Source organism: Canis lupus, chromosome 2, assembly GCF_011100685.1.
Source record: "Canis lupus familiaris isolate Mischka breed German Shepherd chromosome 2, alternate assembly UU_Cfam_GSD_1.0, whole genome shotgun sequence".
Classification (NCBI taxonomy): Eukaryota; Metazoa; Chordata; class Mammalia; order Carnivora; family Canidae; genus Canis; species Canis lupus.
The window spans coordinates 66584253-66608046 of NC_049223.1; the positions used below are offsets into that span (position 1 = coordinate 66584253).

A 23794-nucleotide genomic window follows, 5' to 3' on the forward strand; every position below is an offset into this window, starting at 1 on the left:
ACTTCTATTATCATCACGTCATCAGCATATCAAAGGCTTACATAACACTTCATCATATGTCAGGTACTATCCTGAGTGTTTTATATACATTAACTCATTTAATTCTCAGAATATTTCTATTATTATTCAGTTATACAGACAGGAAAAGAGAGACCCAAGAAGTTAAGTAACTGGCCCAAGATCACACAGCTGGTAAATAAACAGTAGAGCTAAGATCTTAACAAACGTCTAGTGTCTCCAGATTTCATGCTCTAAACCAGGACTCTAAGCTTCTCTACTCTGCAAATAGGAAAGGGAGTGGAGATTTTAACTGACTAGGTGTTATGAGTTAGCTGGGGTTTTACTTGACATTCTTCATAAATAAAATTATTTTGCTAACTCAATTTTTGTTCAAAAAGAGATAAACTACTGCTGTCGTATGAACATGGTTTTCAAATGGTCTCCCCCCTGCTTTATAAACTGTATCTTTTCATTCCATTTGTAGAATGGTCTATCAAGCAAAGTCATACAACTTTATATAAGACATACTCCATCTATTATCCTAATGCTGCAAGCAATTTAACTCTTTCCCCATAGCCATACAGATATTGTTTTACTTTCATGTTTTACACTGTGTTAACCCAGTGTCACAGACACCCAGGAGCACTCAATTTAATAACATATGATAAAATCAGTAGAAATACAGTCATCCAATTTCAATGAAAAGGGGTTTTGAAACTACCTTTATGTCATCTATCAGCAGTAAAACATCTTGAGACATGTAGAAATCACTTAGGTCAAAGATGATAGGGTAACAAACCACAGTCTTTCCTAGAATGCGATAAATCTGTAAGAGACAATTAAAAAAATAATACAAAACAGGACCAAAGGCAAAGGAACAGTAGCTTAAGTTCTAAAAAAGTTAAAATTGATCAAGAAATTTTAAAGTTTCTTGATTGGAACAGTAATATCACCTCTACTGTGATAGAAAAAGCCTCTGTTTAAATAAATGTCATAATCAGGTACCTTACAATGTTCAGAAATAATATAGCAGTAAGATGCTTATTCTCTCTTCCAAGACTTCTGTGATATTACACAAAACAGTAAGATTTCCTTGTAGAAAATAATAATTCAGATAACCAGCCCAAGTATATAATGAAATGTGAGAATGGATGCATAGCAGGTCAAACATCATTTCATTCTGTGGTATTATAATCTGAACATTGCTCCACAAGGAAATTTTATGAGCACCTTTGATGTACCGAGGCAGCCAATGGGCCTATCTGGCCTTCCGGAGAGTCCTAATTTTTCATTGATACCCAGGTGGAAATAAGCCTGTAAGACATAAATTTATAAATCAGTCAGGCAGGAAGAATCTATGCTTTCTTTTTTGGTCCTTTTACTCCCCCTGACTAAAGCCCTGCTAATTTCTGAATTTTCCTGAGGAAAAGTGGCCAGGGAAACCTTACTCAATAGACTTGTAAATAAGCTAGCCAATGATGTCAACTTAGATTTGGGGGTACCGAGAGATTTGAGAGCAAATCTTTGCAGATCTGCTTAACAATATTCTAAAATTTGACATTGTTCTTGTGCTGTCAAATGTACAACTTGCATGGCTCTGCCAATTCATAAAAGAACACAAAGAGGCAAATGCTTCCTGTGTGATTAAAAAAAAAAAAAAAAGGCTAAAGTTTTAAAATTCAGGACCTCACATCTCCTACCAGATTCCCACCTTCAAGTATTTCCCACCAAAATGGAAATGTCTGTATTGATTCTTCTGGTTATATGAATTTTATGAAAAATTTAAGCCACGTGCTCCAAGTGAATGATCCTGTTTACTCTCATAATCTCATAGGTAACACTCTTGCATTTTGGTATATACTGAAGGAAGGATAATTTATTGTGTAAGCCCTAAAAAACACCTGAAGTGTAGATAGGGTTACAGATTTTTTAAAGATATTTTATTTATTTATTCATGAGAGACACAGATAGAGAGAGAGGCAAGACATAGGCAGAGGGTCCATGCAGGGAGCCTGATGTGGGACCCGATCCTGGGACTCGGGGATCATGCCCTGAGCTGAAGGCAAATGCTCAACCGCTGAGCCACCCAGGCATCCCAGGGTTACAGATTTTTAAAAGTATATAGACGAATATATACCCATTTACACACATATATCAATATGTGCATATATTTCCATAAACAGATTTATAAACTATATATGCCTTTTTGGTGTCTTAGTTGTTAAAACTTAGTACTGTGGTGTTCCAGTTTCAAGATGGTAAACTGAGTCTATGCATGTACTCTACATTTCAATAGTGAAATGAATAAATATAAAGACCCCCCAAAATATGTGTAGCAGTCACTACTGGAAAATAGAAAAGGGTGCCACAGTGGAGCAGAAACTTCTAGAATTTCTACAAAGTAAAAACAGATGGACTTGGAATGAATTAGAAGGTAATCAGCACCAGAGCTGAGCACTTAATCCAATAAGATGCCTCCTTACTCTATTTTTTTTAAAAGATTTTATTTAATTATTCATGAGAGACGCAGAGAGAGAGGCAGAGACATAGGCAGAGGGAGAAGCAGGCCCCACGGAGGGAACCTGAGGCGGGACTCGATCCCGGGTCTCCAGGAGCACATCCCCAGCTGAAGGTGGCGCTAAACCGCTGAGCCACCTGGGCTGTCCTCCTTACCCTATTTGATACCTCTCCCTTGATGATGGTAGTTTCCAACTTTTTGTTATTTCTAATCCAAGTCAATAAACATCTATGGACAGTGTACTATTATTTCTGCAGAATAATTTCCTAGACTTGCTGGATTACAGAAAATATGTTTTCTTTGAAACATAATGACAGGGTGGTCACCCTGTAGAAACAGTGGATTAATTTATATTGGCATTTACACTGAATAGGCCTTTTTTGTTACTCTCTTGGGTCAAAATGATAGTTCTTAGTTTTAAATTGCTGTATTCAAATATTTTATGAACATTTTCCCATATATTTAATGGCTACTTGTATGTTCTATACATTTTTTCCATTGTTCCTCTTTCTATTGGATGTTTTTCATTCTTTTTGATTTGTAAGAGATCTTGGTATATTAAGAATATTACCCTTTGTATAAATATTTTACCCAGTTTGCTCATCTTCAATATTATTATGAAATGTGAGAATGACTGCATAGTAGGTCAAACATCATTTCAGCATGTGATATTTTAATCTAAACATTTTTCTACTAGGGAATTTCACAAGCACCTCTGATGTGCCAGGTTGTTTATCCCATCTTCAGCTGTATTTAGTTAAACTTGTCAATCATTTCCTTAATGGCTTTTTTAGCACTGGCATTATTCTAAGAATGGACTTTCACTCCAAACAGTTGTAAACTGCTCTTCTATTTTTCTTCTAGTGACTTTTTTATATTATTTAAAAAAAAATTTAAATCTTTAATCTGTCTGGAATTCATTTTTCTATTTGACAAGAGGTAGAAATCTGTTTTCCTAAATGGAAAATCACACCAACTGTCTCTACATAATCTACTGATTACGATTTGAACTGACTTCAAATATCAACCTCACTGTACACAAAATTAATGTCATCATCACCAGAGGTATCTGTTCATTCTGCTACGGTGTACACTCCCTGTCAAAATTAGCTCTGTCTCTTTCTCATTCTGTATTGCTATGTTCCTAGAGAATAACATCCCTTCAGTTGGTTGGCACTGTGCCTGGCATATAGCTGTTGCTCAGGAAATACCTGAAGGATGAATGAAGGAGCAACTGGATGTCCTTCTGAGCTAACTGTGCTGTGAATACTGACTGGAATAATGATTCTGGTTTTAGACAAAGTCAGTTGGCCAGAAAAAGTACCCTATAAGCATTAGGATTTATAGCTACACTAAAACTATCGCATACTACACTAGATAGAGCCCCTTTTCTCTCAAATATTTTCAAATTTTCAGAAATAAATGTATGTCTAAAACTATTTGATTTCTTCTCTTAGACAAGTGATTAATCAACCATGTGCAAGTTAAAATGTACTGATCTAGGTTTCCTTTAAATACTAGTCTATTACAGTGAAAGAAATATCCTTAACTTTCTGAACCTAGATACAGCAGGTCTATGACAATTATGTAGACAGATTTGGAGTGCTTCCTAAATTCCAGGGTACAGACAGTACACATGCACACTATTTAATCCACTGAATGGTATATAGTAATGGCTAAACCACCCCAAAGTACAGAAGTACTACATTCTAGATCACATTATATTCACCTCCCCCACGAGTCAAGTCTCACCATAGTCCCCACATCATGAAACATTAGCTACACACAGTATAAGCCCTGCTCTCAGCTGTCTGCTCTCATATTCTCTTAAGTGGGCTGAAGGAGGGTACAGCTCCTCAGAACAGAGAGATTAGTCATTGGCATAAAAATACATATTTTTATAAAAATATAAAAAGATTAAGTATAGTAAAGTATTAAAAGATGAGAGAATACTTTTACTTTTAAAAGGTGGGCTTATTACTGAGTAAATATATAGAACTGTTGAATCACTGTATTGTATACCTGAAAGTAATATAACACTGTATGTTAACTACACAAGGACTAAAAATTTTTTAAATATGGGTTTATAAGAAGCAATATACTAGGCAGTATATCTTAGAGGATGAATCCCAAACAGCAAATAGCTTGGAACACAGAGAATCTTCTATCTTATCTTAACACATGCTTAGAGAAGTTGGACTCTTGGCTCCAAATCTCATTTTACCCATACCACATACTCAAACTCTAAACCATTTGTTTACACCATCTTTAAAACAACAAAACATAAAATAAGTCAGGTCCTGTTAGAAGTCTTCCCCTCACTCTTTCAATTTATTTATTTATTTGGGGGGGGGGCGGGGGGATAGAGAGTGGTGCATGTGTATCATTCTGTGCAGGGCAGAGGGGGGAGGGAGGAAAAGAGGGAGGAGGAGGGAGAGGGATAGAGGGAGAGAAAAAGGGAGGAGGAGGAATCTTAAGCAGGCATCCAGTGCAGAGCCTGATGCAAGACATGATCTCAAGAGTTGGATGCTTAACCAACTGAGCCACCCAGGTACCCAAGTCTTCACCTTACTCTTAAAGGAATGCTTCCTATCACCTCCATGGCACCTTGTATAAACATCTATTATAGCACTAATCAAGGTGGATTGTAATTAAATATTTTTCCTGTCAAACCAGTAGACTCAGAATTCACTGAGAACAGGGACAGAGCACAGAGCCATTTTATCTGAGTGCCCCACAAAAAATTCTGTACATAGCAGGTATTCACTAATGAATGAATGAATGAAATGTCACATTTAAGTCATCTGGAGCCATGCTGGTCTTTTAAATCTTGACTGCATGTTATCTGGTGGAGTACAGATTTACCTAACATAAAAAAAAGTTGCAATATAAATTAGGCCTGAAAAAAACAAAGTCAGGTTTATTTGCACTGAACACATGTTTATCAAAGAATAATAATCTTTGTTACTATTCTCTGGAGCTTTCAGTGAAGGACCATAAAAAGTATACCAGTAAAAACAGCCAGTAATAATAAATGCAGTGTTAGAGCCTTAGATTTTCTTCACTCTCATGCTGCCTCCTCTCCTTGCCTTGTGAATCCTCAGTTTCCTCTCCTCTTCTGCCACAAAACCCATTTACATCTTCGTGTGATTTCAAAATGTTACCTACTCTAGGGATCCTTGTATTTTTAGCCTTATCTCTAAGCAGAGGGGAAGAGAGCTCTAAATTTGTTAGAGGGAGTTTAAAAGCTCTCAAAGAGCTGGTACTCTGGGTGATCTGACACCCAGATCTGGGTTCGTTGCCAATGGAGAGAGTCTAGGCCAATGAGCAGTGACACTGTGAAGCCCTGCTTTCTCCTGTGCAATGTGCACCTCATGTCTCTAAGCTTTTTTTTTTTTAATTTTATTTATTTATTCATGAGAGACAGAGAGAGAGAGAGAGAGAGAGGGAAAGGGGAGAGAGAGAGAGAGAGAGAGAGATGAGAACAGAGACACAGGCAGAGGGAGAAGCAGGTTCCATGCTGGGAGCCCAACGTGGGACTTGATCCTGGATCCCCAGGAGCAGGCTCTGGGCTGAAGGTGACACTAATCCACTGAGCCACCTGGGCTGCCCCTGTCTCTAAGCTTTTATTCCTTCTTATAGCATCAAGGCTTTGATCACAAACATTTTTATCAGCTGAATTGAGCTAATCTTGATCATTTGAGAGAGAAAACATTTATATCAAACACTTCAGAGTTTGTTCCTGTATTATTTTTTATCAATTACTAAGTAGAAGTGGTGGTTTATAAATAACTAGTGGAACTAGTTATTTATAGTCTATAGTGGAAGTCCACAATTTCCTGTCCCTAATGGGCAGGGATATTCCTAAACAGGCATTTCTGAATCCATCTGCAGAGTAGTACAGGCAAAAGGCCTCAAAAGTCACCTTTTAATCCAATTCAAAGAAGTATGTAACTTCATCAAAGATAAACTCAGATGTTACTTTATAATTACTTTGACACCTAGCAAACCAAAAGGGTGGGAATTACTTCAGACTCCAAATAGTAAGGCAAAAGAAAAAGAGAAGTAGTTATTACCAATAAATATTTAGATGAGAAGGTTTCCTTAATAGGTAATGTAAGTGAAAATTATCAAATCCAATGTAAAGGTTAATTTTATACACAAGGTACTAAAATTAAGGTTAATTTGTTATTTAAGTGCTCAGTCTAGGTGAATAATAGACTTTAGAAGAATCAATAAGACCCATGAATATAATGTATACACACACAATGCAGGGTTTTTTTTAGTAGCACTGCCTGATAAGGCAGGTTTTTCAGCTTAATTAGAATGACTTTTCGATTAATGACCTATCTCAGAATCGGATTTTAACTGTGCTACCTGACTGTAAATTAAGCTAATCATCATGCTCTAGCACCTCCATAAAGTTGACAATAAAGAAGCAGAATCACTTACTTTCACCAGCTCCTGCTGAGCCCAAATCTGAATGGGTTCTACCTGTTGAGGAGTTTGAGTCTGAATACCATACGTGTTGAGGAAAACCTGAAGGCTAAAGAACACAGGGAAAAAGCAAGAGACATTTTTAGGCAATGCATGTAGAGTGTGGAGAATGGTGGAGGAGGGAAGGGAGCTAGCTTGCTGATCGTTTTAATTTATTAACATGAGCAATATACCATCTGCATTGGGATCCAGAGCCTTCTTGAGTTCTTCACAAGGCATCAGGTGGGAGCTCTAGGGGCTGGCAGATAGAATAAGCACTGTTTTGGGGAATTCCTAGTATCTGTTGCACTAACTTCTCAAAAATACAGCCCAGGCAACACTGGCACAGGTCATAGGATTGAATATTCACATCAATTAAAACAAAATTATTTTCAGATATGAAAAGAGAGTTGTTCTGGCACTTAAAGTAACATTACTGACATCCTTGAAACTCTGTTAAGGACTCTGTGAAATTCATCTCTGCCACTATACTCAATATTGCAACATAAAGTAGTAGACCCTCCACCCTTCCTCCCAAAGGAACACACTATCCATCTGGATCTCATACCGTTGGCTTTCTGCTACAAGTGCTACGTGAACTACGAGATCATTTTCCAGTGGACCCTGTAAGATAAAATGGGGAGGGGGGGAACATTTAAAAAGATCTGGTCATCATCAGCTACAATGAGAATCAAGGATGATATTAACCATCTCTAAGCAGTTCATTAAAATGATGGACATCTACTGGCTCCATGCAGTCACCTCTCTTTCCTTGCTCTCCACTGCCTACTAATCAATTTGATAGTGTAGACAGAGTAATGGAATACCAAGGAACAGAAAGCCATAAATCTCACCCCTACCAGAGGGGCTACCCTGTTAGGCCTATTTTGAATGATTTGGGGACTGAGAGTCATTTTCCATCATTTAACTCTGAAGGAAGAGAAGGAACTAAAAAACTCAACTTATATATTCTCTGTAAAAAAAATGATTGTGAGTGAAAATTATTTTTTTTGACAACCACATATTAGGCTATTCCCTTTCTTGCTAGCCAATTTTCCTTTGGCACCATATACATCAAAATAGCTTTATTCTTTTTTTTTTTTTTTTTTTTTAAATAGCTTTATTCTAATATATAGTTCCTATAGTAGAGAATGAACTACCCAGCTGACTATGTAATTAACACTGTGTTCATGAAATACAAGCTGTTGGGCTTAACAGTGCTAATCAAAGATACTGTTGGATATTTGCTATTCTTCTTGTGTGTGTGTGGAAAAGATTCACTATAGCATATATTATACATTGTTAAAATGGATCCAATTTTGAGCCGGTATTAATTAGCAGAGAACATTAAGAAGCATCAATAAATTACAGTACTAGGAAGCTCTGAAAAATACTGATCAAATATAATTTCTTTATAGTAATGAATACAACATTCCCAATAGTATGCTATAAAATGTCTGATTTACCATCAGTCAGTTCCCCTCTATGGTATTCAATATGTCACTAGAATTTATGTATGATGGAAAGCAAGAAACACCAGAATACATGTATCAGCAGTAAATATCATACAATCAAAAGGATGGTTCCCAGAATCATCATGAAAATGCCATTTCAGGCAGACTTCCATGTGATTTAAATGAATATATAAGAGAAAATATGATATAACAACCCAACAAAAATAAATACACATTAAAAATACCATAAATTCTATTTTTATTTGATAAAGACCTTAAAAGTTAATGTTACTCAGAAGTGAGAAAAAATTAATTATTCAGAGTTTCATCAAGATTTCTAACACCAAATGAACAGATTAAGGCTATTTCTGTCAGATGAAGTCTAGTATTTACTTCATCAAAAGAAGTAACCTTAGAGTGGGCAAGTTATCCACTATCCAAAATCTTCAGGATAATTAGCAATTCTTAAGTAAAAAGCAAGTGAATATATATACAAGAACAAAGATGATAATTTCAATGACAATAAGGCAGCTTACAGATCCTAGGTGGCAAAGTGGTATCTTCTTTTTGAATCACAGACCTGTTTAAGATAATGTTGTTTCCATTTGTATGACAGAGTACTCAGATCTAAGATGCCCACAACACATGTTGAATCATAAGTATTTGGTTAGGGAACTATTAGATGGCTGAAGAATTCTTTGATTGTAAAAACTCAGAATTTCAGAAAGTTCCAATTCACAAACCTTCATGATGGTTATAGGCCCTCACCACAGCCCAAGTGGGACCCTGCACTCTATTTCTACCTCAGAAAGAATTCGGTATGCGTAGTCTCACCCTAGTCATTCCCTTTCTCTGTCAAAGTTGGAACCATCTTTTCTCTATTTTCAGAATTTTCTTCAAAGCACCAACATTTTGTCTTTGAAATCTCTCTGAAAACTTCCTAATAGTAATTAATGTCTTCTATTTTTGAATTGTATTGCCCTTAATATTACTGTAATATTTTCTTTTAGGTTCATAAACTATGCACACATGTATATATGCATATACATACTCAAGGCCTGTATGGTACTGGTGCTCTCCATTTCACATGTATTTATGTACTCATTCATTTGACCAACAGTTATGACATTCTAATACATAAACCCCATGGTAGACCCTGGTGTTACAAGATAAATACAACCTAGTGTCCCTTTGTGAGGAGCTTAGAGTGTCCTGGGAAAGATGGATAGCAGATAAGCTTTCAAATATGTTTGGAATGTTTTTCCTTTCCAATTGTATTGTGAATGCCTTCTTGTTATGCAGGTTTCAACCTTATCCTGTTCCTCAAAAAGGTCTTCTCTCTCTACCACAGCCAGCCCCTATAATTTTACCTTATTTTGTCTACTTCATAGTACTTACCAGCTCCAGAAATTATATTGCATTATTATGTAAGTGTTCAATGTTATTCATTCCTACTAGAAAGTAATTCCCTGAAGACAGGAACCTTGATCTATCTTGTTTATTGCTATGTCCCCATTGCCTAGAAGAGTACCTGAGCATATAGCTGGTGTCTACTGTTTGATGAATGACCGCTCAAGCAAGCTTCTCAATTTTGTGTTTATCTGTAGAATGGGAACGATGATATCTAGGCTGCCTACCACACAGGGGGAGAATCAAACAAAAGAGGGCATGTAATATATTCACAAACTGATCTGTTAAACACATGATATGTACCGTATTTGTTCTGTCATTCTCTATGTCAGTTTACCTTGCTGACATTGGTAAATTGAAATAATAAATAGGATTATGAGGATAATACAGAGCACATATAAGCATTTAACACAGTGTCTGACATATCGTCTTAAGCATTCAAAAAACAGTAGCTTTCTTATCAACTCCAGAAATGCAATCACAATTCCAAATTATTGTAATATGCTTCCTTAATATTCTGCTTCATACTTGGCTCTGCCCATCTTCTGTAGTTTATTGTCAGGTTAATTTTCTTATGTCAGTGATTTATACAAAAGAAGTGGTCAAAAAAATACTTCTTGAATGAAGAAAAGGGAGGAAAGATAGGTGAGTAAACATATATTTATGTAATGTTTAGAATATCACTTCTATACTCTAAAAGTAGTGCTTCTAAATAAAGGTCCAACTTCCAGAAGATCTTTACGATGCCACTGCTACCTATGGTTCCCTGTTTACCTCCCATCTGTTTGCCTAAGAGTACTCCACTAAACACAGTTCATTCTTGTCCATCTCAAGTTTCTGCCTACTGTCCTTCTACATTTGAACTGCTCCTTTGTTCCTATTTATCCAGATCCTGACCCACTCTTTCAATACAGTCTCCTCCATAAACTCCGCAAACATCAGGGTGTCCAGATACCTTCTGTAACCTATCAGCAAGAGCAGGTAATGTTTGTATGAGTCACTTGACAATACTCTTATTGTCTCATTGAAAGGCTTTTTGTATGCTTATGAGTAGTCTATATAAGAACAGAGAGAATCCCTTGAGGGGCTCCCCATGCTCACTTTTTTATCTAGTTTGTGTACAGCACCTTATATTAAAAGAAAGACGGTTCATTTGGTGGTCTGTATGATGAATTTTTTTTTAAAGTATTGCTGTTTATATTTATTAACAATACATAAATCATCTCTTGAATATACACGAGTATTTGCAAATATAAATAGGATATTTTCAACAAAGGGAAATAATTATACCTTGTAGCACACATATTTATATAAACTATCAAGGAATGTACACAGGTCATTTTAATCACATGACTGAGGACCAATAACCTGTGGTTAGAAATATTCTTATTTAAAAGTTTCATTTTTACAAATGAATCAAGACGTTTAAAAAATGTTTTTACTGTGATAAAAATCCCAAAACACAAAATTTAGCATCTTAACCATGCTTAAGTGTACAGTAGAAAAAGAATTTTTATAGTATAATTGCCCATAAGATAGGTACTACCTGTATATACAGTGTAACTCTTTCTAAAAATTTTAAACTATGGTAATTAAAACACTGCATGTACATCTGTCTAGAGTCTAGTTTTTAAATTACCCAAATCAGGTCAAAGCAGCAAAGCTAAGAAATTTGCAGCTGGGAGCTATAAATAAAACAGTGTAATACAACTTTCAAAGGGTATACAGAGAAACTTTAACGTGAATATGCTCTAATGGTTTCCTTCTCCCTGTTCTTTTTTTCAATAGATAATTAATTCATATGGTTCAAAATTTCAAAATTATTAAAGTTTTCAGTGAAGTGTCTCTCCTTACCTGTGGTCCCTATTACATAGTTCCCCACTGTCTACCAACCAGGTAATTGCTAGGATTATTTATACCCATTTCCAGAATTTCCTTTTACTAGAAAAGCAAACAAGAATTTACATTCTTATTTTCTCACAGTTTTAGATAAAAGGCAGCATACTATCAGCTACTTTTTCCACTAAATAATTATATATGATGCTTTTCATATATTTGCATATAGAACACATCCTCATTTTTGTTATAACTGCTTAGTATTCCCTTTTATGCATATACCTTCTTAATGTTATCTTTACACATCTTTTATCATTTAAAGCTAGTCAACCTTTTGCATCAAATCCCTGGAAAGGGTTATAGTTACACAGTGGAATCAGTAAACATCAGGTTTTAATTTTGTTTCTAAGAGTGGAACAGGCACTAAACCTAAATCATTCTGAGGCATTTCTATCACTGGATTATTTGGGTCACTAGAAGACTGTTATTAGAAAAGATCAATAGGACTGGATTTTGGGAGGGAGCAGTAAGAAGAGTTTGAATATTTTCTAGAAGAAGGCACATTTATAGGAATACCTCATTTTATCTCACTTCACTTTACTGCATTTTGCAGATAATTAAGCTTTTTACAAACTGAAGGTTTGTGGCAACCCTACGTCAAACAAGTCTATCAGCACTATTATTTCAACAGTATTTGCTTACTTCATGTCTCTGTGTCACATTTTGGTAATTCTCACAATATTTTATACTTTTTCATTATTATTATAGCTGTTATGGTGATCTGTGATCAATGATCTTTGATTTTATGATTGTGATTGTCTTAGGGTACCACAAACAGTGTCCATAAAAGACAGCAAACTTAACTGATAAATGCTGTGTGTGTTCTCATTGTTCCACTTGACCAGCCCATCTCTTTCCCCCTCCTCAGGCTTCCTATTTCCTAAGACACAACAATGTTGAAATTAAGCCTATTAATAACCCTACAATGGCCTCTAAGTGTGCAAGTGAAAAGAAGTCTCATGTTTCTCATTTTATACCAAAAGCTAGAAATGATTAAGTTTTGTGAGGAAGGCTTATCAAAAACTGAGACAGGTTGAGAGCCTGGGCCTCAGTGGGCCTCTTGCACCAGTTAGTCAAGTTGTGAAAGCAAAGGAAAAGTTCTTGAAGGAAATAAAAGTGCTATGCCAGTGAACACAAAAATGACCTGAAAGGGAAACAGCCTTATTGCTGATAATGAAAAAAGATTTAGTGGTCCGGATACATCAAACCAGTCACAACATTCATTAAGCCAAAACTTAACAGAGCAAGGCCCTAACTCTCGTCAATTCTATGAAGGCACAGAGAGATGAGGAAGCTGCAGAAGAAAAGTCTAAAGCTACCAGAGGCTGGTTCATAGGTTTAAGGGAAGAAGCCATCTTTAATACATCAAAGTGCAAAGTGAACAGCAAGTGATGTAAAAGCTGTAACTAGTTTTCTAGAAGACCTAGCTAAGATAATTAATAAAGGTGACTACAACAACAACAACAACAACAACAACAAAAAACAGATTTTCAATGTAGATGAAACAGCCTTCTATTGGAAGATAATGCCATCTAGGACTTTCAAAGCTAAAAAGTCAATGCCTGGCTTCAAAGATCAAAGGATCTGTTAGAGGCTAATATAGCTGGTGACTTTAAATTGAAGCCTATGTTCATTTACCATTCTGAAAAATCTTAGGGTCCTTAAGAATTATACTAAATCTACTTTACCTGTGCTCTATAAATGGAACAACAAAAGCTGGATGACAGCCCATCTGTTTACAACATACTTTACTGAATATTTTAAGCCCACTGTTGAGATCTACTGTACAGAAAAAAGGATTCCTTTCAAAATATAACTGCTCACTGACTGTGCACCTGGTCATCATCCAAGATCTCTGATGGAGATATACAATGAGATTAATATGTTCATACCTCCTAACACAATATCCATTCTGCAGCCCATGGATCAAAGAGTAATTTTGACTTTCAAGTCTTACTATTTAAGGCAGCCCTGGTGGCCTAGCGGTTTAGTGCTGCCTTCAGCCCAGGGTGTGATCCTGGAGTCCTGGGATCGAGTCCCACGTCGGGCTCCCTGCATGATCGAGTCCCACGTTGGGCCTGCTTCTCCCTCTGCCTGTGTCTCTGCCTCTGTGTGTGTGTGTGTGTGTGTGTGTCTCATGAATAAACAAAATTAAAAAAAAAAAGTCTTCCTATTTAAAAAAAATACACTTCATAAGGCTATATATGCCATAGATAGTGATTCCTCTGATGGGTCTGTGCAAAGTAAATTGAAAACCTTCTGGAAAAGATTCACCATTCTAGATGCCATCAAGAACATTCGTGATTCATGGGAAGAGGTCAAAATATCAACATTAACAGGAGTTTGGAAAAAGCTGATTCCAATCTTCACAGATAACTTGGAGGGTTCAAGACTTCAGTGGAGGAAGTATCTGCAGATGTGGTAAAACAGCAAGAGAACTAGAACTAGAAGTGGAGTCTAGAGATGTGACTGAATTGCTGTAATTTCATGACAAAACTTTAACGGATGAGGGCTTGCTTCTTATGGATAAACAAAAAATGTGGCTTTTTTGAGATGAAATCTACTCTTGGTTAAGATGTTGTGAAGATTATTGAAATGACAACAAGGAATTTAAAATATTACATAAACTTAACTGATAAAGCACCAGCAGGGTTTGAGAGGACTGATCCTAATTCTGAAGGAAGTTCTAATTGGTAAAATGTCACCAAATGGCATCATATGTTACAGAGAAATCATTTATGAAAAGAGTCAATCAATGTGGCAAGCTTCATTTTTGTCTTAGTTTAAGAAATTGCCACAGTCACCCCAACCTTCAGCAACCACCATCCTGACCAGACAGCAGTCATCAAGATAAAGGCAAGACCATCTTTCAGCAAAAAGAATATGATTCGGGGCAGCTCGGGTGGCTCAGCGGTTTAGTGCTGCCTTCGGCCCAGGGCCTGATCCTGGAGACCCGGGATCAAGTCTCATGTCAGGCTCCCCGCAGGGAGCCTGCTTCTCCCTCTGCCTGCCTCTCATGAATGAATGGATAAAATCTTAAAAAAAAAAAAAAAAAAAAAAAAAGAATATGACTCGCTTAAAATTCAGATACTGGTTATCTTTTTTTTTTTTTAGCAATAAAGTATTTTTTAATTAAGGTATGTTCATTGTTGCTTTAGACAGAATGCTATATTACACAACTGATAGACTATAGCATAGTATAAACATAACTTTTATATGCAGTGGGAAACCAAAACCTCATTTGACTTGCTTTATTGAGATACTTGGTTTATTGCAACGGTCTGAAGCCAAACCCATAATATCTACAAGGTATGACTACACAACTTATTCAATGGAAACAACAGAGTTTATTAGTAAGATTTACATTATCATTTTATTGATTATATTTGTTTTGCAGCCTAGTTTAGAATGTCAAAAAATTAATATATCTTGATAGTCTGCTATCAAGATGTATTATTTAAGCTCTATGTTATACAGTGTCACTAGAATTACCATATTTAAAGATCAGGAAACCAATATGGAGAAAGATGAAATAATTTGTCAAAGGTCATACATCTAGCCAGTGATAGAGCTTAAACCTGAATGTAGGTATGTCTAAGTCCAAAGTCACAAAGTCAATATGGAGCATGTCATAGGATGTATTTCACAGATTATATGCTGACTGCTGTTGTGGTTTCTATTAGTCAGGGTTCTGCAGAGAAGCAGAATTGATGGGATGTGTGTGCATGCGCGCGCATGTGTGTTGTGTATGTGTGTGTATGTGAGAATAAAGGGCAGAAAAAGATTTATTATAAAGAATTGGTTCAGGCAATTATGGTGTCTGGTAAGTTTCCAGATCCACAGGTTGAATCAGCAGGTGGAAGACCCAGGAGAATTGATGATATAGTTTATCTGAAAGCCAGGAAGCTCAATACCCAGTTCAAATCCACAGGCAGGAAAAAAAGCTGATGTCCAGTTTGAAGGCCATTAGGCCAGGAAAATCCTCAATCCTCTTACTCAGGGAAGAAATTAGGCCAGGAAAATCCTCAATCCTCTTACTCAGGGAAGAGTCAACCTCTCTGTTCTACTCAGACTTTCATGGATGAAGCCCATCCACATTAGGAAAGGCAATCTGAGTTCCTCAATCTACTGATTTAAATGTTAGTCTTATTCCCAAATGCCCTTACCCTCAGACCCAGAATATCTGATCAAATATTTGGTACTGTGTGTCTCAGTCAAGTTGACATAGAAAATTAAAAATCACATGGTTGCAGTAACATATTATGGGGAGCAGAGCAGTGAGCAAAAGCCCTTGTGACCCACCAACAGTCCACTCTTCATCCACTTCAGATCAGGTTTTAAGAAAACTCAACCTTAAGGGTTGTCTACAAAATACCTATTTTCTATCTGCTTTTTGATAGAATGTAATTCTATCAAATGTGATAGAATTCTAAATGATAGAATGTATTCTATCAATTAAATTTAAAAATTACCTCTTCTAATAAATAATGTACACAAGTATATAGAGTTCATAATTCTTACTTTTGGAAAATTGTATTGAACCCTAGTCTATGTAGCTTTATTTTTAAAATGTCATACGCTGCATAAAATCTATTGGGGCTGGCTTGAATGGGTGGAAAGAAGGAAAGAAAAAAAGAAGCCAACAAATAAATGGGTCACACCTCATCCAAGGCTGGTCTCGCCTCAAGGGTAGTGCATTTGAAACATTCTATGCCTCTGCTTTTGGGGCCTTACAGAAACTCATTTATGCTCATTAGCCTTCATCAGTAGGTCCTGCCAACAGCCAGAATTTTTTCATTACACTCATTTTTCAGCAAAACCTCATTAGCTGAAGAAACCAAGCAGATGCTTTTTACATCTCAATTCCAACTGGAGACACTGCACCCGCAGTATTTTTCCTGTAAGAGCCAAGTAACAGGATACAGCAGTTTGAACACAGGCTCGTCCTGACTGGAACACATTGGCATCTTGTTCTGACATTTCCAACCAAGCCAAAGCAGCAACATGGAGAAAATTAATAGGGAAGCAGAGAAAAGGTAAGGAGAAATACCTGAGGAATGACAACATCAAGCAGGTTAAAGAGCTAAACTCATTCAAGAGTGGAGCCGGCCAGAGAGAAAATGGGCCTGTAGGATCCCTGTATTTATATGCCAAATTAATGATAATATAGCTTTCTACTTAAGAGCAAAACAAATGAATTTTTAAAAGTATTCCCAGACCTCAGACACATAGGTTCAAATACCGGAATGAATAAATCAGGCAATGTCTTTTGACAGCAGGCCTTTCAATGACTGCAATTATCTTGGAAGAGAATACTGATCATCACTTTGTCACAAGGAATTGATTTGTAAAACTGTTTTCACTCCTTTCTAAGCACTTGCTGTAACTAGATGTTTCTGTATTTTTATCTTAAAGAAATGACAGTGTTAAAGATCTTGCTACTTTTTGGCAACAACGCTAAAACGACTATATGGGCCCAGGTGGAGAAAGCCTGACTCATGGTGTTCATACAGCTTTAATCAAAACCAGAGGGAAGAACAAATTATGGGAAACTTATAGAAACAACATCAGGAAAGACTGGCAAAATGAGGTGAGACAGGGGAGGCAGAGGCAGAAAGAGGGAAGCATAGTTTCCAAAACTCTAATCATTTCTCTCTCAGGGATTTTGTCATTTCAAAGGGCTTCTGGACCTGGATTACCACCATGAAAGGCCTCTAAATGGTAGACAAAAGTAAACCACCTCTTTAGAATCATGGAAGAAAAAGAAGCAAACATAGCAAGCCAACTTTCTTTGGTTCTTCCCTTTTTACAGAATTTAAAAGGAAGGGGACGTGTTCATAGGTGCTGAATATCTTGGAGGCCAAACTAAAATCTGAAAAGAGATCACTGGATATATATCAATGAGAAGATCATTAGTAACCTTTTCATGTGGTTTTAGTGGAGTGGTGGTAGAGGCAGCTGAACTATGTACAGTAAGCAGTGACTGGGATTTGAGGAAATGGGAGATAGTGGCAAGTACTCTTCCACAACGTCTGAAAGGGAAGGAGACAATGAAGTAATGAGAAGCCTTTAAGAGAGAGGCCCAGTTGAGTAAATATTTTTTTTGGAGGGAAGGGGTTTTAGGTCAGGAGATAATTAAACATGTTTATGGATTCAGGGAGAAGAAATAAGCAGAGAAAAAAAGATTGAAATCTACAAGAAAGAATGGATATCAATATAAAACATGTTAAAGGTTGAAGGGAAAAGTTGAGTTAATGGCGTTTTCCTTAGACTTCTGGGATTCAGAAGAAAAGACTAAATCATAATTAGAGGCAAGGATGTCAGCATGTACTAGAATCCATTAGTCTGGCCTTAATCTTTATGTTTATAGACCCTTCTGAGAACTTAAAACTCTATCTCCACTTTTAATAATTTTGACCTAGTACAACAAGGAAGGCTCATGCTCTCCTACAGAGGATTATTCATTCTTCATTGCCACATTTAACTCATATTCTTGAGCTAACTTTATTAGCTTCTTTAGTCTCTAATTAATGATATGATTAGAAGACTCATTATCAGTGTTCAATTATCTGACTATGCCATAGTGTCCCTCAAAATTCATCTTCATTAACCATCCGGCTCTCCTGTCTGTAGGCTCCCACAATGGAAGACGTTTTAAATAAGATTGGTGAAAATAATAAGATGGTCACAAAAATAAATACAGAGAACAATAAAATATAAAGACTTTCTCATGAATGCACATGAGATTTATGAAAATTGATTAAATTATAAGGAAATTATATGCATGATAGGATATGGCCTCCTAGCTTCTGAAAGTGATTTTCAAAAGATATATTTCTTAGGCTTTATATTCTGAGATTTCTAATGCAATATTATTCTTAAGAAGTATGGTATACAACAGGATAGTGCAATCTGATAAAAGGCAATTGACAATTAAGTTGTAATATATCAAATCAAAACTATCAAGATATGGCTAATTTTTAAAGTGGAACTATATTCCAAATTTAAGAAAAGAACCTGTCCAGATTAAAACACTGGCTTGCATATGTATAGGGACAGTCTCAATCAGAGACATACACAGAGATAAAAGGAATTTAACACATCAAATACTCAAATTAAGTTTTTCTAAAATAATTATAATCTAAAAAATATATTCAAAAGGGTTCTTACTTAATGAGGCCAATGCTTCCTTTACATCCTTACCAATTCTCCACAAATTCAAATTTTATCTTCTGCAAAATAACCCAACAATAATATTTAATCAATACAAAATATAAAAGTTCACACAAGAAGTATTTTAATATATGATGATCAACAAGGTCAAACTCTCTGACTACTCAAAAAACAAAAATAAAAGGGGGCAGCCCCAGTGGTGCAGTGGTTTAGTGCCACCTGCAGCCCAGGGTGTGATCTTGGAGACCTAGGATGAAGTCCCACGTCGGGCTCCCTGTGTGGAGCCTACTTCTCCCTCTGCTTGTGTCTCTGCCTCTCTCTCTCTCTGTGTGTCTTTATGAATAAATAAAATCTTAAAAAAAAATAAATGAAAAATTTTCCAACTTCCTAAGTTGCAAAGCAAAGGAATGGCAAAGGAATGGCAGAAACTACATAGTGGTTTTACATTCCTACGGATAAGTAATTGGCTGATAAATGATTATATGTTGGCTTAGCCAAATGCGCGTTGTTGGTGTGGGAGATGCAATAATATAAGACATGCTGCTTCCAACTAATCTAGCTAAGTCATAATTAAGGAACAATGAGAATACAAAAAATGGCATTAGTAATAAAAGCCCCATTGACAATGATTCTTTGAACAAATTTCACTCAGGCTCCTGAAACTTCTCCTCAGCTCATCTGTGTGCTTCTTTGTAAAATTTAGTTTTAGCAAGAATCCTGCTAATGATATCTGATCATCCTGAGCTCAGGCACCTCATCTTCCTCCATTCTTCAGGTAACGATGTCTGGTAACGCTGGCCTGCTTTTTAGGTTGGTTTAGCCAGAATCCCCCTTCCTTATGATGTTTCCTCTTAGTAATTTTCCATCATCCACTGACCCCTGCTCTGATCCTTAGCTATAAATTTCCACTTGCTCAAGCTCTATTTAGAATTGAGCCTAGTCTCTCTCTTATTGTAAAATCCCATTGCAACTGTCCCTATACCTACTGTGATGGTTCAGAATCAAGTCTGCTGTATCATCTTTAATAAGTGTCACTGAGGTAGATTGATTGATTGACTGATTGATTGATTGATTTTTGAGAGAGAACGGCAGAGGGAGAGGCAGAAGGAGAGGGAGAAGCAGAGTCCTCGCTGAGCAGGGAGTCCCACACTGGCATGGGGCTTGATTCCAGGATCCTGGGATCATGACCTGAGCTGAAGGCAGACGCTTAACTGACTGAGCCACCCAAGTGCCCCTGAAGTAGTTTTACTTTTTAATATCATGCAGTAAATGTAAAATTTTCACCACACTGTACCCACCACGTACACTACCATATAACCATGTACACTGTCATGTAACCATGGTGTACATGGCTCACTTCAGTACCTCTGGGTCCCAGCTTTGGATTTGTACCCATGTGACCTTAGATATGTCGCTTCTCTTTGAATTGCTTCCTGCTCTATAAAATGAGGGAGTTAAAGAAGACACTGTTGATGACACTCCTAATACTATGCTCTTTATATTCTACCATGTATGTGAGGTACAGGCAATAAATACAAGTATAAATATAATATATGAAATCAAAGATTTTTGAACTTTATCAGTGAAACAAGAAGAAATCAACTCCTCTCTGTTACAGAGTTATGGGTAGTTTTATGGTTTATACAGACATATTTGATTAATAAATAAAACATTCCCAAATCTGGGCAAAGGTTTAAGATGATATGTTTGGATCAAGCATGTCTTAGGGAAGGAAAATTTTTGCAAAGTGATTTTCATTTTTATGATTTTTATTTAAGTGTAAACTTAAATTGTTTTATAATCTCTTGCCTTATTTTCAGTAGCTAATGAACACTATGAAATATAAGATATTTCATGTAGTGACAGAAAAGCATTAAGTAGAGACCTTTTAATGAATAGCAACTTAGCCATACCAATTGTCTTAAAAATGCTATGATGCTGCATTAAACATCAAATCTTTTTAAAAATTTTTTTAATATTTGAGAGAGACAGAGTGAGCAAGAGAGAAATAGCAAACATGAGTAGGGGGAGAGGCAGAGGGAGAAGGAGAAGCAGACTACCTGCTGAACAGGGAGCCCAACTCAGAGATGCAGAGCTCAATTCCAGGACCCTGAGATCATGACCTGAGCCAAAGGCAGATGCTTAAGGGACTGAGCCACTCAGGTGCCCCTAAACAACAAAACTTAATCAACTCTTATTAGGAGAAACTTCTAGAATAGAAATGATTAGGTGTTTGGTAAAGGACTTTGACATAGCCAAATGAAAAAACACTGTATAGACATCTAAAGATTTTACTTATTTATTCACAAGAGACACAGAGAGAGGCAGAGACAGGAGAAGCGGGCTCCATGCAAGGAGCCCGATATGGGACTCAATCTTGGGACTCTGGCATCATGCTCTGAGCCAAAGGCAGATACTCAACCACTGAGCCACCCAGGCGTCCCATGTATAGAAATTTAAGATAATATTTTATTGAAGTAGTGTGAAAAATAACTGATAGTATAAATAAGTGTAACTGCAGAACTGAATATCAAACAAGGCTGCAAACACATAAGATAGCCTTTGCATAGCAATAGCCAAACTGTTAAAAATATAATGCTTTCCTCCAGACTTTTCAATATTTTTCTCATTCTCACTAAAGATAAAGTAATATTACTTATAAAATAAACTATTTGGAATAAAATATAAATAGCAATAATACTTATTAAGCTCTTATAATGTGTCAGACATTGTGTCAGGAGCTTTACATACATCATTTCATCACGTATGACCACCATGAGTTAGAAATGGTTATCAAAAGGGTGGGGTAAGATGGCAGAAGAGTAGAAGTCCTCAACTCACCTGGTTCCAGCAACTTACCTAGAAAACTTTCAAAACATCCTGAACACCAACGAAATAGACCTGAGATTTAAAGAGAGAATAGGTGGAATGCTACAGAGAGAAAAGTTTTCGCTTCTAGCAAGAATCATCTAGGGTAAAATTTACTTAGGCCATGGTGATATTCTTGACTCAACCGGCTCATACAGCCACTCTGCACTGAGCAAAATGACTAGACGGAAGAATTCACCACAAAAGAAAGAATCAGAAACAGTACTCTCTGCAACAGAGTTACAGAATATGGCTACAATTCGGATGTCAGAAAGCCAACTAGTGGCTCTGGAAAAAAAGCATAAAAAGGACTCTAGAGACTTTGTTACTGCAGAATTTAGATCTAATCAGGCCAAAATTAAAAATAAACGACATGCAATCCAAACTGGATGTCCTAACGGCTAGGGTTAATGAGGTGGAAGAAAGAGTGAGTGAAATAGAAGACAAGGTGATGGTAAGGAAGGAAGCTGAGGAAAAAAGAGAAAAACAAGAGACCATGAAGAAAGGCTAAGGGGAATAAATGATAGCCTGAGAAGGAAGAATCTATGTCTAATTGGGGTTCCAGAAGACACAGAGAAGGAGAGACGGCCAAAAATAGATTTGAACAAATCATAGCTGAGAACTTCCCTAATCTGAAGAGGGAAACAGGCATTCAGATCCAGGAGATAGAGAGGTCCCCCACCAAAATCAATAAAAACCATTTAACACTTTGACATTTAATAGTGAAACTTGCAAATTCCAAAGATAAATAGAAAATCCTTAAAGTAGCAAGAGACAAGAGATCCCTAACTTATATGGGGAGAAATATCAGATTAATAGCAGACCTCTCCACAGAGATCTGTCAAACCAGAAAGGGCTGGCATGATATATTCAGGTACTAAACGAGAAGAACATGCAGCCAAGAACACTTTATCCAGTAAAGCTGTCATTCAGAATAGAAGGAGAGATAAAGAGCTTCCAAGATGGGCAGAAACTGAAAGAATATGTGACCATAAAACCAGCTCTTCAAGAAATATTAAGGGGGATCCTGTAAAAGAAAGAGGAAGCCCAAAGAAATAATCCACAAACACAGGGACTAAATAGGTATTACAATGACACTAAATTCATATCTTTCAATAGTTACTCTGAGTGTGAATGTGCTAAATGATCCCATCAAAAGATGCAGGGTTTCAGACTGGATAAAAAAGCAAGACCCATCTATTTGCTGTCTACAGGAGACTCATTTTAGACCTAAGGACACCTCCAGCCTGAAATGAAAGGTTGGAGTACCATTTACCATTCAAATGGTCCTCAAAACAAAGCTTAGGTAGCAATCCTCATATCAGATAAATTAAAGTTTATCCCAAAGACTTGGGAGATGAAGAGTGACACTATATCCTACTTAAAGGGTCTATCCAACAAGAAGACCTAACAATCATGAATATTTATGCCCCTAATGTAGGAGCTGCCAAGGATATCAATCAATTAATAACCAAAGTAAAGACATATTTAGATAATAATATGCTAAAAGTAGGAGACTTCAACACGACACTTTCTGCAAATGACAGATGTTCTAAGAACAACATCACCAAAGAAACAAGAGACTTAAATTATACACTAGACCAGATGGATTTCACAGATATATACAGAATTTTGCATCCAAACGCAACTAAATACACATCCTTCTCAAGTGCACATGGAACTTTCTCCAGAATAGACCACATACTGGGTCATAAATCAGGTCTCAACCGATAGCAAAGGATTGGGATTGTCCCTTGCATATTTTCAGACCACAATGCTTTGAAACTAGAGCTCAATCACAAGAAGAAACTTGGAAGAAACTCAAAAACATGGAAGTTAAAGAGCATCCTGCTAAAAGATGACTGGGTCAACCAGGAAATTAGAGAAGAGCTAAGAAGATTCATGGAAACTAATGAAAATGAAGATACAACTGTTCAAAATCTTTGGGATACAGCAAAAGCAGTCCTGAGAGGAAAATACATCGCAATATAAGCCTCCC

General features: G+C 36.6%; 1 protein-coding gene across 3 annotated transcripts in view; it reads right to left on the bottom strand.

Annotated features, from left to right (window-relative positions):
- PHKB (phosphorylase kinase regulatory subunit beta) overlaps positions 1-23794 on the bottom strand; it is a 216254-nt gene that overhangs the window by 40680 nt on the left and 151780 nt on the right. For all 3 annotated transcript variants that reach the window (XM_038531132.1, XM_038531133.1, XM_038531131.1), the window contains exons 16-19: positions 7563-7618; positions 6971-7064; positions 1231-1314; positions 722-826 (exon numbers count right to left, since the gene is read on the bottom strand). In XM_038531132.1, coding sequence (XP_038387060.1) covers positions 722-826; positions 1231-1314; positions 6971-7064; positions 7563-7618 — 339 coding nt within the window. The remainder of the gene's footprint in view (positions 1-721; positions 827-1230; positions 1315-6970; positions 7065-7562; positions 7619-23794) is intronic.